The sequence below is a fragment of the Talpa occidentalis genome, unplaced genomic scaffold (assembly GCF_014898055.3).
Source record: "Talpa occidentalis isolate TD23 unplaced genomic scaffold, MPIMG_talOcc4v2.1 talOcc4.8, whole genome shotgun sequence".
Classification (NCBI taxonomy): domain Eukaryota; kingdom Metazoa; phylum Chordata; class Mammalia; order Eulipotyphla; family Talpidae; genus Talpa; species Talpa occidentalis.
In genome coordinates, this window is record NW_023605194.1 from 69,516,334 (window position 1) to 69,532,985 (window position 16,652).

Here is a 16,652-nt window from a genome sequence, read left to right on the forward strand (position 1 = left end):
CGCCCCATTCCAAGAGTGGCCCGATGCACGGCCACATAATCACTTTCTCTCACCATCACTTTGGCGGCAACTTTTTTGTGCAATTAAGTAATTTATTCCTTTCTTCAGCCTCCTGATTCTAATGAATCCGAGCCACAAACAAGCCTCAGTCGTTCCTATTCAAGGAGTCTGATTGCATCTGGCAGTGATTGCTGAAAATCCTGAAGAGGAAACAGGGAAGGGAAGCATATTGTTTGGGGGGGTAATAGGTGAAGACCTGCCTCTCTTGACCTATAATACATTAGTGTCAGTGAACATTTGGCAGCCTTCAGATGATTAGCAATGAAGATGAATCAAGCAAAAAAGAGGTAGAAATCTGCCTCATCTGAATCACCAGAACTGCATACATTTGCATGCTGATTAGCTGTTCTTTTGTCTGTGTTCCTAATTATTATGACACATTATGTCTTCATCATGCAAGATTCTGATCTGTCTTGTTCAAAATGCATGTAGAAAAAAGTGCTGTTTATTGATTCAACATGTAACTTTTATTTTTATGTTTGCTTTAATTAAATACATATTTGATTGCCTTTGACTGCTGTCCTTTTTTTTTTTTTTTTTTTGCTCTTATTTATTTCATCTTGTTGACAAACACACAGGTAACCTTCTTTTTTCATCATCGGATCATTTGGAGCTTGCAGCCTCTTCCCGCTGCCTCCCTCTCACTCTCCTCCTCAGGTGCTCACTTTCATTTTCTTGAAGAGGCAAAACAAAAGTGGACAAGAAAACAAAACATGTCCCCCAGTAACACAACAGAAAAGGAGCTGGGGGAGGGTGCCACCCACATGCCTCTCCGAGTTGGGAGGGACCAGGCGCCAACCTTAACAAAAGCAGACAAACGTGTGTGACCCCAGAGGAGGGCTTTCCACAGGCCTCTGGGCGGCAGAAGGGGGTTGAAGAGAACACAACCCTGTGAAAGGAAAACCCTCTGCTGTTCCCAGCCGTCTCCGCGCATCCCTGACTAAACATTTTGCAACAGAATTGGCTTTTTCCCAGGTCCAGCCTCCACCTCCCCACACGCCCACATCTCTGCTGGAATACCCGGAGAGAAGGGGAGACGGCTCTCCCCTCAGGCTTTCCTTGCACCCACTTACCTCATCTTTCTCAGAGGTGGTGTGGCGAGGAAAAGAGCATCTACTTTTGCCAGCGCCCCACAGATTCTCCCAAAGCAGTCAGGAAACCCACATCCCCAGGGGCAAGGGCGCTGAACACAGAAGTCTGGAAGGAAGGGCCGCCAGCAGCCCCCCGACAGAGGCTAATGTGATGTCCAAGCCTGGACCCCATGGGCCAGCTGGGCCGCTCCCCCCAAGGACAGGGCATTCTTTGATAGGGAAGTGGGGAAAGGTGTGCTCAGAGAAAGGTATTTGATTCCTGCTGGCTAGAGTGACCCCATATCCTGAAGTCCTCATCACCCCACCAGGGACCTGCTAAACAGCTGTAGTTAGCACCAAGCTATTTGGCAAATCCAATCAAGACACTCAGAAAGCAAAAGAGCATTACTAGGAAGAGCCGGACGCAAGAGTAATTGAGTGCGCTGAGGGCCCGTAGATGCTCAGAAAGAAAGCGGGTCCAACCAAATGCAAATGGCCCCTCACTGAAGAGGCATAATGCTCCCCGCTCATCCCTGCTAATGGGCCATGATTGGCTGGAAATGTAATCAACAGCTCTGCCCCCAACATCTATCCCTATAGTGGGGGATGATGGAAATCCATATTCATGAGAAAGCAAGCAGCCATGTTTCCTGGGTGCAGAAAGGGGGTAGGGCTGGTCTGGGTGAGACTGAGGTCCTTGGAGAGCAATTTGGCAGCAGGGAAAAGGGGGTGGTTATAGCCCCACCCTGCCTCAGGCTCCCCTCACATACCTGCCCCCAATGCATGCACACATCTGCGGGGCCTGGCTACAGAGGACGCCCAGCATGGTGTGCCCCTAATTTGCATAAGAAGAATCTCCCTGGAGACAGTGGCCTCTAGATGTCTATCTGGAAGGTACTGGCTCACATCTTGTGTAACAGCTGCCTCCCCCAGTCCATCTTCTAAAGGCAGCACATCTGTGCCATATGTATTGATAAGAAGTAGTGGTGAAAGGTCCAGGTATGACACAGACATTCAAAGGCCTTCTGGAGCCCCTCATGTACCAAGTTGTTCAAGCTCAGAGGAAAAAGCCATCAGGCTTTGCGTCCTTGCTGAATCCTGCAGAATCATGTCTGTATTAGTCTGCCTGAGCAGCCATAACAAAGTATCAATGAGGCCCCATGGCTTCATTTTAACTTGCTTATCTCTCTATTTTTAAAAACATTTTTTGATAGAAGAACTGGGGTGTGGACCAGAGGTGCGGAGGCAGGGGGGCAAGAAGATTCACCAGAGTGGGGAGCAGAACAGGCAGATCTACTGAAATACACTGCTGAGGGGAGCAGCAGGGGGACAGGAGTCTGCTGCGCATGTGGGTCAACTCCCTGGCCGGGGATCGAACTCAGGCCACAGTGGTGATAGTGCTGAGACTTAACCCCTAGGACACCAAGGGAGGCGCAAACTTACTTGTCTCTTTACAGGTTCTCTCTCCAAGACAGACATGTGCTCCTCCCAAATCCACATCTGCCAGAACCTCAGAGCAGGGCCTCTTTTGGAAATATAATCCTTGCAGATGCGACGGATCAAGAAGAGGTACGCCTGGATTCCAGTGAGCCCCACATTCAAGGGCTGGCATTCTGAGAGAAGAGACAGCAAGCATAAACACAGATACCCAGGGAGAAGGCCGTGTGGTGACAGAGGCGGAGACAGAGACGCAGAGGCACCAAGGACAGTCAGCACCTCGCCAGAAGCCAGCGAGGGGCAAGGAAGCTCCTTGGGAGGCTCCCTGGGAGGAGTGGCCCTGTGTTTCACACCTTGATGCACCTTCAGCCTCACTGTGAGCAAGGAAGTGTCCGTAGTTGAGTTTAGAGCTGCCCAGCTTGCAGTCATTTGTTATGGCAGCACCATGCCTGGAATCCACAGAAAATGCCAAGATCTCAATGGAGAAGCAGGTCACCGCTTGAGTCAGCCACTCATCCACCACTGACACCCCAGCACAAATGGCGCTGAATCTCCCTCCCTCCTCTCCGCCTCCCCCAGGCCCTCCCTTGAAGGAACCAATAGCAGTGACAGGGTTCAAGAATATCCACAAGCAAGACACCGGATCCCAGTCATCAGGTCCCCAGCAATCTGAGGTCTGGGCCAAAGACACAGAGGGAGATAACCACATTCAACAAAGTCCGAAGTTCAAGCAACAACCAGCCACCTGACTTTCACCTCCAGAAAGAATCCAGAATCAAGTTTCAATGGCACTCAGTGCCATAAAAAAAAATAAAGATGAGCATTTGTTTTTATAAAGCTAAATATTTTTAATTCAAAGGATGCCATTTATTCTAAGATTGTGTCCTTTTCAATCTTGGATGTTAAATGTCCTCTCTATTATGGAATGATGGCAATAAGAAATGGTAAGAATTTTTCTAATGTCCATTCTTAACAAAATTAAAAACTGGCAATTGTCTGGCCCCAAATTAAAAAATAAAAATCCATGACCTATTACTTTTTCCAAGAAGCCTCTCCACGTTCCTCATCCTCGCAGTACTAATAGATAAATCTTGCATTTCGTTTTCATTCCCTTATATTTAGCTCTATAATTGTTCTCTGATTCCTTCCAAGTAGATGGCCAATAGATCCTTGTCACCCAGGGATAATTACTCTCAGTGACTGTGCAGCTGACTCTCACATCTACTCTTACAGAGCCCAGAGTGGGCACGAAACAGATGCCCAGTAGGTGCTGAATGTATGAACAGATGAATAAACAGACACAGTTCGTGAAACTACCCAGAAGGTTTCAACGGGCACAGGACAAAGCGGGGTGTAAAAGGGGCAGTGGGCACTCGACAGCTTCTCAAGTCCCTTCCTACTACAACTGCCCATCGTTGCTTAGTTTGTGGGCAAGCTGTTGGGATGGGAAAACCAAGTCAGTGGGAATGGGAATGAAAGAGGATGCAGACCTCTGCCACAGGCCAGCGAGTTATGGAAGCTTCTGTGTGGAAACTGACCCAAGACAGGAGGCAGTGGGACAGGTCGCCAGCTTCCCCTTCACCGACACTCGCACGTGAATCTCTCAGGGCCACATGATGGTCTTCCAAAAAACGAAGGCAGCCTAATCCTCGAAACTTATGAACATGTGACCCTCAATGGCAAAAGAGGCTTTGCTATTGGGGTCAGGTGAAGGACCTTGGGGTGGGGGGTTACACAGCTGGACCCGATATAATCACATGGGTCCTTGTGGCATAAATGGAGGGTCAGAGTCACAGCAGAAGTGACAGTGGAAGCAGAGGTCAGAAAAAGAAAGAGCTATGAAGATGCTGCCAGCTTTGAAGGTGGAGGAAGGGGACAGGGCCAAGGGGTACAGGGCAGTCTCCAGAAACTGGAAGAGGCAAGGACATGGATTTTCCTCTGGAGTCTCGAGAAAGAACACTCCCCTGCCAATACTCTGATTTTAGATGCCTGAACTGTAAAATATCAATAATAAACATGTTGTTCTGTGCCCCGAAGTGTGCGGTATCCTGTTACGCAACAATAAGAAATGAACACACCCTCCTTCTGGGCCTGCTTCTGCCCTTGGCCCTTCTAAGGTCTACTTCTAAACAGAAGTGAGAAAAAGCCTTTAAAACCTAAGTCAGGCCACATCCTGCTCTGCTCAGTGCTGTCCCAGGGCATCCCACCTCAGAGGAAAGGAGTCCTTAAAATTGCCTGAAAGCTCCCACCAGACCCCAACATCACAACTTCTGAGGCTCCCTCATGCGCCCTCTCCTCGCACTCACTCCACTCCGTCAGACTGGCGGGAGGATGGCTCCGGACACCTCCTACATGGGGCCTTTACCTCTGCTGTGTCTTCTGCCTGCAGACTCCTTCTCCAGACATCCAGGGCTAGCTTCAAACCTCTCTGCATCTGCTCAAATGGCGCCTCTGAGGCCCCCCTGAAACCCCTCTGTGATTCCAAACCCTTGACGTGCCACCTCTCCTCACGTGTTTGCTTCCTTTCTCTGATGGTGCGTACTTCTTGAGGATCCGGATTTTTGTCTGCTTATCTCCAGCACCAAAACAGTGCGGGCACTTAGTAGCAGCTCCATAATTAGCCACCAAAGACACGCTCACTCTGCCAACCTTCCCTGTAGGACCCAGGGAGACCACGCAGCCAGCTGGTGACCTCGGCCATGCTGCCCACAGGGCACGCACCAAGTACGGGACATCAGAGTAAGGAATTTACAGATACTATTAACTCAGTTAAGCAAAGCACCACGACTCTCACACAGGATCCTCCAGGGAGCTCTGGGGTCAAAATTCAAAATGTCGGCTGGGAATTGCTGATTTCTGATTAGGGTCCAGCTAGTTCTGAGCAAAAAGAAGATACTGTTTACTGGGCAAAACCCATGTCATCACAAGAGCGATAAGAAAATGGAGTTTGAGCCAGTCACCCTCAGCTCTAGAAAGTGTTTGACCAATGTAATGACTCATTTTTTCACACACACAAAAAAAACTAGTGTGACTTACCTGCCAATATGCAGAGAAGATACAAGAGCAAAAGCAGGGAGAAGCAGAGAAATATGGGGCTTCTGCTCCACAGCCACTTTGTCAAGTGTCTCCAGATCCTCCCGGCAGGCCAGGGTGGGTGCTAAGAGCAGAGCTGGGCACAGAGCAGAGAAAGGTGGCCCGCACCATGGGGTGTCCCTAAGAGCTCTTGCTCCCCAAAGTGTCCCAGGAGGTCTCGGGCCCTTGACCCGGGAGCTCTCTGTACCCCACCCAACCCGCCCACACCCCAGTCCCAGCTGGGAAAATGCCTTCTGAAGCCAGGGAACCTGGCCTTGAAGAACCCACCCACAGGCCCACCATCCCCAGGGCCGGCAGAAGGAATCTCCCTGGAGGCGCATAGGGGAGGGATTTTCCTTTGTTTGCCGTTGTAATCACAGTCACTCTATCAATAAACAAACAAGTGAAAAGACTCAGCGAGGTGTAAAAATAGATTTGCACAGGGCAGACAACTGCGCATTCCATTTATTTACCTCTTCTAACAAACCGATACCTGGGGTGACATTTATTAATAAGCGGCATTACCGGGTGCCTGATATGTGGCGCCCAGAAATTAATTACCCAGCCCCTGGTAAAGCCGTAACAGGCCTGCAGCGTGGTAACATTTGTGCTAATTGAAAACGAGATAAGTGCTACGGGTGCAATTTGCATTGAATGCAGCGTATTAATTACCTTCCCGTTCCTCATGATGAATATACCTGCCTAACTCCTGCTTCCGAACAGAGCCGGCCCCCAGAGCGGTTCTCCCCTCGTGGCCCCGGGTCAGCTCTGGGGGCAAGGCCTGCGCCACTCCTGGGCCAGCCGCGCAGCCTGCACCTTCGCCAAATCCCCACCGCCATCGTGCTCGCACCCGTCCACTGAGCCCGACCATTCCAGAAGCTCTCAGGGCCTCACGTGCACCAAGTGGGGGCGCTGAGCGGCACCCCCTCCGCGACTCTGTTAACTCGGGACCTCGCGGCCCTGCACCTCGGGACACTGCTGGCAGCTGTACCGCTGCACCCCAGGGGCACCCGATGAGGCAGGCGACCGTGGGGGAGAACTGGGGCGCCCGGCCCCCCGGGCCTTTTATAGGCTGGTCTTGGTCCCCATCTGCGGGGAGTAAGTAACAAGGCGGGGTCACATTCTGAGGCTCTGCGGCCCTGCTCCCCCTCCCTGCGGGCCTGGCCACTGCCCTGCACACAGGGGGACCGAGCACACGGGGCTTCCGAGCACACGAGGGCCCCAGCACACGGGGTTCCGGGCAGACGGGGATTCCAGGCTTAAGGAAGGAACCTGGAATGCTTAAGGAGCATTAGAACGAGGAGCCACTGACCACGCCCTGAAGCCAAGGCCACAACCCCCAGGGCAAGGCCAGGGCGGAACGACATCAGGTCACGGGCTCAGGTTCCAGCCCGCGGGAGCCCAGGGTCGGAAACGCCAGCCCATGCACAGATGGCCACGAGCGACGCAGGACACTCACGCTGGGGCGGCTCCTTGAGGACACGCGCTTTGAGGTGCCCTCCCACGTGCGGGCAGGAAGCCAGGCTCTTCAGGGCAGTGAGGGGCGCCTGGACCCCCAGTTACATTGGGCAGCGAGGAGACGCCTGCGGCCTCCAAGTACACCCAGGCCTTGAGGAAATGCCTGCTGAGCCCACGGGAACTTCTGGGGACTGAGGAGGTGACGCCCGGGAAACCCCAAGCATATCCAGGTAGTGAGGAATGGCCTCAGGATCCCCAAGTACTTCCGGGTGGTGAGAAAACACCTGCCAGCCTCAGTGGTACTTTCTGGCAGAGGAAACGCCCGGGACTCTCAAGCGCTTCCCGGCAGTGAAGGAAACGTTCACTGTTCTCACAAGTACTTGATGGCAGTGAGGAAACACGCCTCCTCAGGCACTTCCGGCAGTGAGACCAGAGGGTGCTGGCCCCGCCCCCTTAGGCACTTCCGGTCCCGCCCACGCAGGACACGCCCCCGGGAGGAGGGTCGGGCCTGGAACTTCCGCGAGCTAGTGCTTGCTGCCTGCACCACCTCTAGCTTAGGCGATGGGCGGCGTGGAGTGACAGTGACGGCTGGGTCACATTCTGGGGAAAGGACTGAATTTTCCTGTGTTGCGTGCAGCCTGGTAGGGACTGAGTGTGTGTTCCCCAGAAATTTGTCTTTTGAACCCACCCCCACTGTGTTTAGAAAGTTGTGTTTGAAAGCCCATCATTTAAATTCACGTACACCATGACTTACATGGTGTATATTCTCCACAAAGTAAAATACACATCAGATCTTAGGCTTCTACTTGCCATGATTCCCTCTCCCTCAGAATAAAATCCCAACTGCTGCCAGGTCCTGCAAAGCCCCCTGTCCAGCCCAGTCCCCTCCCAGACCTCACTCCTGGCTGGTCCTCCTCAGTTCACTTCACCCCAGATGCACTGGGTTCCTGCCACTTCTCAGACAAACCTGAGCACATGTCTGGCTCAGGGCCCTTGAACGTGCTGTCCTGATGCATGAAGCTTTCTTCACCTCCTTCCCTCCCTATTCAAATGTCATGTTCCTGCAGAAGACCTCCCTGATCCTTTCATGAAAGATGACAACTCACAACCCACACACACACTCTGCATGGCCTACCTACTTGATCTGCTTTATTTTTCTCCAGCCCCAGACACATTATTTCCTGTTAATTTGTTGACTGTATGGCTCTCCCTAAAACAAAAGCTTCACATGGTCAGAAAATCATTTGTTCTCTTTCATATTACATACCTAACAATTTCAACAGTGCCTGGCACACAATGGACACTCATACATATTTCGTACATGTCTGAAAAATGTGAATGATTATAAAAGAACAGATAATAGTAGTAGCTACATTTATTGTTGAACTGAACTTACATGTATATGTGCTGGGCATTAAGCTAAAGTCTTTACCGGGAACAGAGCTTTAAACATGTCATCTCGTCAGCCCTGAAAATAACCACTCAAGGTAGGTGATATTCCCATTTCATAGATAAGAAAACTGAAGCTCACAGTCATTGGCACAAGTCCATATGGACAGCAGGAGTGAAGTCGGGATTTGAACACAGGTCTCTGACTTCACAACCCATGCTCTTAGCCACTCTCTGTATATACTGATCTGAAAGTGGTATGGAAATCAGATATATTAACGTTAACTGAAATACACCAGGAGTATTTACTACTTAAAAGGAACTTGACAATGAATCCCAAGATGTATATTTTAAAAAAACAATGCTTTTTTTATGAAATAGCTCTCTATTTATTTGTGATAAATACACCTGTTTTATCTTAAACCAGGACATACTCATGATTTAAAAACATTTCTATTTGGCTCTGTAAGAAAGCATGATGTGTTTGCCAAGAGGTTGATCTTCCTAGTTGGGTTTTGCTTAGGCTACTGCCGAAATGGCTTCATGCCACCCAAATCACACCAGTGGATGAAGAGGGAAGGAATCAACCATCACAAGTTGGCTAAAAAGCTCACCTGGGATTAAAGTTTTTCCTTAAAGCGGTGTAAAGAACTCCCATGGTGCTGAAAAGGGTCAAAAAGGAGGGTTTTTTGTTGCTGAGAAATTATCATTATGTTCCTTTACATATAAGCCAAAATTTGAGTTTCCAGGCAGCTCATCCTTCTATCTAGCACAGCATTTAAAATCCTTGTGATCCAAAGCACAGGGCAGCAAAGGACGTCATGGTTTCATTGGCTTCTTGGGCTGATTCACTGGGTTCAAACAGCAATTATGCACCGTCCATTTGTAAGGCATATGCTGGTCCCCACATTCAGATGGGGAAGCACGTCAAATGGGTTAGGTGAGTAGACGGAGCACTCAGGGACTCGGCCATTCTGTCCAACTCTTGACGCAACATGAGTATCCTCAGAATCGAGCCTTTTAAAAATCACTCCTGTTCTTCAGAGCCCATTTCATGCTATATAAGAAAGAAATTATTTAAGTGAATATTTATTATTATATTATAATGCTCACCTCATTTGGGGAAATTCATATGGCAGAAACAACATTCAGGGAGCCTCTGCTCCCCCAAAGCATTTCCTACTACTGTTAATGGAGGGAAATTATAGCATAAACAAAAACGAAAGACAGTCCCTGTGACCAAAAGAGTGATCCAAGGTAAGTCTGACTTACACAAGTAGCAATGTCTGACTTACTTAGCGATGTCTGACTTACATCTTAGTAGCAAGATTTAGCTGAGCCTTTAATGAGCTAACAGGCACCTTAAGTCCCAGATCAGGGGTAACGATAGTGTCTCTAGTACGTCTGGCAATGAGGCGCTCTTTTAAAAAGGGAATTAAGGGCTCCTGTTCCTGAACCAGGGTTTTAGGAAACTGCTAACTGGACATATCAAATCCTGAAGCTTCAGGGAGGTGCCGACGCAGCTGAGGGTACTACAAGTGCCGCTGAGTTTGCTAAACAGAAATGCTGGTATCTGGTCATGTGACCTCACACCGAACTGCAGACTTCACTGATGGAATGAAGTTAAGGTGCGGTCATGAGGGCAGCCCCCTAAGCCAACATGTAGAGTGTTCTTCTGAAAAGAACACCAGCAAAGAGACAGGGCTTGGGGGGAAAGGGGGAGACAAAGGGAGACAGCGCCGAGTGACACCACCATGTTCCAGAAAGTACCAGCAGCTGGAAGAAGCTGGAGGGATCCTCTCCTTGAGTTTTCCCGGGGAACACGGCCCTCCTACACCTTGACTGTAGCCGCCACAATAAACGTCTGCTAACTAAAGCCACCAGGCTGGGGGGCCTTCATTCTGACAGCCCTGGGAGGGATGCAGGCAGATGAGACACACAGACAACTAAATACACAATGGAGACTGAACAGCGACACCAGCAAGAGGCGGATAGAAGGTGGCCCTGTGGAAGAGCGTCCACAAAAGAGGACCCACCACAAAGATGCGGACAGGAGAGAAAAGCTCTCAAGTGGATGGGGAGTCAGAGACAGCTCCCAGGAGGCATGGAAAGAGTAAACTTCCAGGTTTTCCAGATTATTGGAGGGAGTTTTAAACACACACACACACACACACACACACACACACTTGATGAAGTTGCTAGAATAGACATCTTCCTTGGCAGGGATTTGTCCCCCAGCAGCTAGGGTCATCCATCTTCAGGTAAATCCAGTAAATCTCTCACATCATCCGAGTAAATTTTAGAAAAACACACATTTTCCATTTTCATGAACTTTGGGTTTCTAGGTCAGCATGCATGTCGTGAAAAGAACAGCTAAATAAGATGTGCTTAACAAAGAACAGGTCTAAACCAAACCAGTTACACAACCATCCCGTGTCAACAGGAAGACCCAGAATAGGAAAAACAACCCTGAAACTTTGGAGTAAAAGTCTCCATTGGATAAAACAGCAGCGAGAGTTTGCTTGGGGGAAGGGAAAGGAATCATGAGAGCCTTAACTTTTAGCATGAAATGCATCTGTTAAATAGACCTACTAATGGCGTTATTGTAGCTAAAAACAGCGACTTGAAAATGTTGTGTACATTATTACTGTCATTACCCACCAACTGGAAGAATGCTATGTTAAAACTAACTCAAAACACCTCGAGAAAGGTAATTGCTACTAATGGATCTGAAGTGTGCAAAATTGGACATCATTACCCTGTCCTCACATTGTGGGGCGGGGAAGCGGCTCCAGGTGGCAGTGGGTAGGCTGCCACATCTGTCAACCCACATGGAGCTGCGAGAAAGGGCCTGCTGGCCGCTTCCACAGCCGTGGACCAAGAATGCCCCCGCAGAGCATGGGGGGCAAAGCTGAGGGCGGGGGATGGCGGCCGAGCACCACTCTTCCACTCCCATGCCAGTCCTCCCATGCCAGAGCGCCCAGGGCTGCTGCATCACGTCCACTGCCACCAGGATAGTTTTGTATTGCTGACCCGGACACCTGGGAAGCGACCCCAAATCAAGGGCTGTGAAAGCCCAATGGGGCCCCTGCAGTCGCCATCTGCTCCCACACTTCCAAGGCCCCTGAGCCGCCTGTTCCCATGCCCAGGGGTTCGGGGGACACTGCAGGTCTCCTGATGATTGGCCTCGCCCCCATGCCCCCTACCCAGGGGCCTCCCTCTGCGCCCTCCTCCACCCCCACCCTGTTGAGAGGGAAATCTGAGGCAGGCGAGTGCAACCAGGATTTCCACTCCTTTCCCCACTATCCAGTAACCCAGATGGAGTCTCCCTCCTTCCTGCTGCTGGAAATACAGGAGCAGCAAAGAAACAGAAACCAATCCAGAGGGAGCACCCCAAATTCTAAACTGAAATTTAAAATATAAAAGTTCTTGCTTCGTTAAGATACTTCTCCCAACACCAAGGTGCTTGTCGGGCAAAATGCACAGGGCCCTGTGAGTCTGGGACCCCGAGGTCTATCCCACAAAGTACCAAGACACTGGGAAGCAGGGCACCTGGCCAAGGGCACAGGGGGCCCGGGGCACCCAGAACACACAGCAAGAAGGAATGCTGAAGGGGAGGGAAATGGCAAAGCAGCCTGACCTTGAAGCAATTTTCCTATGTGACACCCCAATACCCACCACACAGGTGTTCACTTCATCACTCCTGTTGTTTGTCTTCGTGCCCACCAACAGCCCTGCAGGAGAGACGTGGGCATCCAGGGGTCAAGGATGCAGGGCTCTGACTTGGGGAAGCAGGTAGTAAGCACCACACATGGGCCAGGTCCTGGTCATTTCTCTTACAAAAAAAAAAATCAAGTAGAAAGGGTTAATTAAGCAGGAAGAGAATTTAGGTAGGAAAGGGAAAGTGTTCTTTTAAATAGGTCGTGAGAAAAGAACCAAGAGGAGCAGGCCTCTTTGGAGAACAGCCTCTGGGCACAGAGAAAAGTGAGGCTGGACCAGGAACATACTTAAGGAAACGTGGAACAGCAGAGACGCCCAGTGAGTGGAGTGAGGCGCAGCGAGGAGAGGGAAAGGAAGACGTCAGAGAGGCCAGCAGGGCAAGACGTGGTTGAGCTTCTAACCTCAGGGGCTCTTGAGGGAGATAAGATGCTGGAAGTCTCGAGCAGAGGCTGGGAAGGAGCACCATGACTCCCCAGTGAAGAACAGACAACGCAGGGGCAGGGGCAGGGGGCCTGAGCAGACAGCCACTGCGGCCACGCTGGTGAGGGGCATGCCAGGAAGGCAGGGATGAGGAGCGTGGTCAGATCATCAGCGGGCTCAAATAATCCTCTTCTCCAAGTCCTGCTCGTCCTCGTCCACCTGAGCGGCCTCTCGGCTCTGCCTGTAGCCAGGCACCTAGTGTTACCGCCGACGGCAGCAGGGAACTCCCATCTCCTGCAGGATCTGCTGTGCAGTTTTGCAATCTGTTGATATTTTATTTGCATTTGTGTTGTCAAGTGCTACCCACACCCTGAAATTAGCTGACATGGACTGAGAGCCAAAGATGTGAAAGATATTGACCCCGATGGGCAGGGTTATTCTCTAGTGTTAAACAGAAAGGAGGTCTGAGGGGAGGCTGATTGTCTAAGTGGTCACATCATTACCAAGAATTTTCTTGTTAGAATGACTTTTCCTTGCATGAGTAATTGGGGGCTCAGATAGTGAATACGCAGAGAACAAAGCCTCACGTCCATGAAACAGCTTCAAAAGTTTCCATATGGGTCTGAAGTGTCTGCGAGCAGAGAGGCGTGATGTTTGAGCACCTCCTTCCAAATCTGGCTTGGGCACTATGATGATTATGAGAGCCAAATATTCAGTGGGGCCCAACAGAGAAAACATTTTGGAAAATCCATTCCTTGTCTTACCTTATTTCTTGTATAGACAGAGAAAACCAGAAAGGAGAAAAATGCGTGATGATGTACTTCCTTTTTTTTCTTTTGAATTATACTCATTTGTCTATTTCTTTTTAATGTTGGCAAGAGCCCAGAGTCACCAGACAACTGTCACTCATGGTGGGCACCATCCTCACATGGAGCGCCCGTGAGAACAGACAGCCCAATGGTGTGCTGGTGAGGGGAGGCAGGGGAGAGAAGGCTCTGGGGCTTCGGGTCATCTCGCACTAACCGGCCACTGAAGTGTCACATTAGCCTACTTCCCTCACCCACCACATGTACACCCATGTGCACATACACACGCATGCACACATAAACGTGCACATGCACATTCGGGCAGGCATGCACCTGCACATGCTCCTAAGGCAGCCCCACAAGTGGCCCTGATGCATGAGTGCCACCTGAGTGACTTGCCCAAGATGGGCACAGCACCCACCATGGAGAGCGCCCGGTAGACCTGATGATGGAGGGAATCACACGTCTCCCATTGAGCCCCAATGCCCCCTTAACACCCTGCTCCACATGGCACAGGAGGGCCCAGCAGTTTCCTGCTAACCAAGTAGCTGTGCACATGAATCAAAGCTGCCTGCCCTGACCACTGTCAGCCACGTGGGCAGCCACTCCAGGGGAGATGCTGCCTCAGCATAGGGCACGGGTGGGTTCTGGGTGGCGTGGAGCTACAGCATGACATCAGGTCATTGGGGAAGCTGTTTTAACCATGAGCTGCAGAGCTTTATGCATTTCCAAACAGCAAGTCCTGTTTGGACACAGAGAGCCAGGGCCATGTGGTCTCCAAGTCGCTGGTCGTTGGCGCTGCAGCACGTGTTCACTGACACTGCTTTTCTCTGTTCAGAGTATATTCTAAAGGCTCTCCCTTTTGGTAATCCGGATGGACTATGTAATGCTCATCAGCACTTCCGATTCTTTCCTTCTTGGACACACAGTCACATTCTCCTGACCCGGCCATTAGGTGAGGCCTGGTGTTGCGCCCAAGGCTGTAGCTGCATGTTACTTCCAGGTGGAAACGCTGGTGAGACAATGCTCAATCTCCTGTACTCTCATCGCCTGACAGGTCACCCTAACGTCATGTTTTAAGGTCAAGGTGCACAAAACCCGCCATCTCCTGAGTCGCCCTTGGGGTGACAGTGGCCTGAGTGAGAAGTATACCTGACGTTGCCAGGCACTAGCACTGCTGCGAAACCAAGCAACACCAGCGGTGCGGGCAGGCAGATGGGCAGGGCCAGTCAATGGGATGGACACCTGACCCTGACTTCAGCCCTGTGCCCTGAGGAGGCGCGACTGGATCCTCACGAGTCACGGAGTCAAACAGTTGACAGAAGAGCCAAGCAGCTGGTACAGAAAAGAGGGCGGTGGAAAGGGTGGGGACTCAAAAGGGGACACCCGGGGGGCAAAGAAAGGGGTGCCAAGGAACCGGCTGCCAGGAAGCAGGTGGCACTACAGTGGGCGGGTGGGTCTGTCCTCAAACACATACTGACGGGCCCAAACATGCCCAGCGCCACCCCCCTCCCCAGCTCAGGTGTGGGCAGCTGCCCCTCATGGCCTCAAGGACTGGAGCTGGGGCTCTGACACTGCACTTTTCAAAAAAAGAGTCCCATAAAGTGAATAATGGACAACCCCAGAACTGGCATCAAGGATCTAGACCAGCTTAACCCCTGCTTGACCCAGTCATGAAACATCTGCCTGGATCTCAGACTGTTCCCAAAGCCACGCTCCAGGAAAGGGGCTCACGGCGTTCTCTCTGACAGCGCAAATGGCACATGGTCCACATGCACAACACAAGAATCATTTAGGGACAAGGAAAGGCCGCACTGCAGAGCTACTTGATGGAGGGTTCTAACGGTACCTTGATTTAAAAAATTAAGTCAATAAAAAATAAATATGGAAACACTGAAAATAACAAACCAAAAAAATCAGGAGGCATCTACAGGATGCACTCTCTTGGGTAAAGCACAACAGTGTTCTCGAAGAATGTTTTTAGGAGGATGTAGAGACACAATATCATGTTTAGGTGACCCTGAGATGCCAGATTCCCCATGTAGAATAATCTCAATTTCATGACAATACCGAACATGTATGAAACACTGGAAGGGCACTGACTCGACCTTCCCAGTGGATCTAAGTGTGGAAGTGACGGTTTTTATTTCTTCCTTGAGAGTATCTACCTTTTTCAAGTTCTCTTGAATAAACATTTTAAATTAGGGGCCTCTCTGGTGGCACAGGGGTTTAAGATAGCACTATCAAGATTTTGCCAGCCTCTGAAGAACAAGTTCAATCCCCAGCCAGGGAACTGACCCACATGGCACAGCAGACCTCTCTGTATCCCCGTTGCTCCCCTCTGCTCCCCTCAGCAGTGGATTTCAGTGGAACTGCCTGTTCTGCTTCCCATTCTGTCTCTGGTGAATCCTCTCACCCCCCGCACTTCTGGCTTATACCCCAGTTCTTACCTGCATAAATAAATCTTTAAAAATACATTTTTTAAATTAAAGGAAAATTCTTCTTTGAAACAAAGCAGACTCTTATCAAGGCTTCAGACTTTTTATTGCAGGAGGTGTCCTGGGATGAGAAAAACTGCCCGGACAACCCTCTCTCCTTACCGTGTGAGTGTATGAGTGTAAGGGCAACGGGAAGGAATGTTCTCTCTTTAGAATTGTCAGTTGATACGTTATTAGTTAAAATGTTGTGCTAACACTCTTCTGAGCCTCATTGTTCAATTATTTATAAAATTTTTTTGGTAGAACAAGAAAGCCTGCTCTTAAGTCAGCTAAATTGAAATGCAGGATTCTTAGCATGACTCAGCAAGGCTGGGGTAGAGGCCGTGCCCCTGGGCCTTGGCACATGCTACCCTGGCTCTTGTGAGGGAAACACAGCCAGAGGGTGGGCCAGTCTCACACCAGGGCCTCAGGGTGTTCCTGCAGCACAGGTCCTGGGGGCCAGGGATCCCAGCAGGCATGAAACTGTAACATCCAGGCCACCTCAGAGCTGGGTGGGGCTGTTAAGGGAAGGGGGCTCTCCAAGGTGGAAGTCCTGAGATGATGCCAGAGGAAAGACCGCAAGTGCAAAGCAGGGACCTCACCTTCTCTCACCTCCTATCCCGGACTGACCTGGAGCTCATCATCTGGAGACCTCTCTGTCCACGCTGCCTGCTGAGCGCCTACGGCAAAGCCCAATAGCCAGCCAACCAGGGCCTCCCCAAGCCGGGCTGGTGTGGTGCTCA

General features: G+C 50.5%; 1 protein-coding gene and 1 long non-coding RNA gene across 2 annotated transcripts in view; both read right to left on the reverse strand.

Annotated features, from left to right (window-relative positions):
- Positions 1–466: 466 nt before the first annotated feature.
- On the reverse strand, positions 467–7,557 carry LOC129145035 (uncharacterized). Its single transcript, XR_008550030.1, has 4 exons — positions 7,099–7,557; positions 5,604–5,736; positions 2,574–2,743; positions 467–734 (listed from the first exon to the last, which is right to left on the reverse strand). It is a non-coding gene; the product is annotated as an uncharacterized LOC129145035 (long non-coding RNA).
- A 1,222-nt stretch (positions 7,558–8,779) lies between these two features.
- Positions 8,780–16,652, reverse strand: part of RPS6KC1 (ribosomal protein S6 kinase C1) — a 153,189-nt gene continuing 145,316 nt past the window's right edge. Inside the window, exon 15 of the mRNA XM_037496710.2 lies at positions 8,780–9,543. Coding sequence (XP_037352607.1) covers positions 9,514–9,543 — 30 coding nt within the window. The 3' untranslated portion in view covers positions 8,780–9,513. The remainder of the gene's footprint in view (positions 9,544–16,652) is intronic.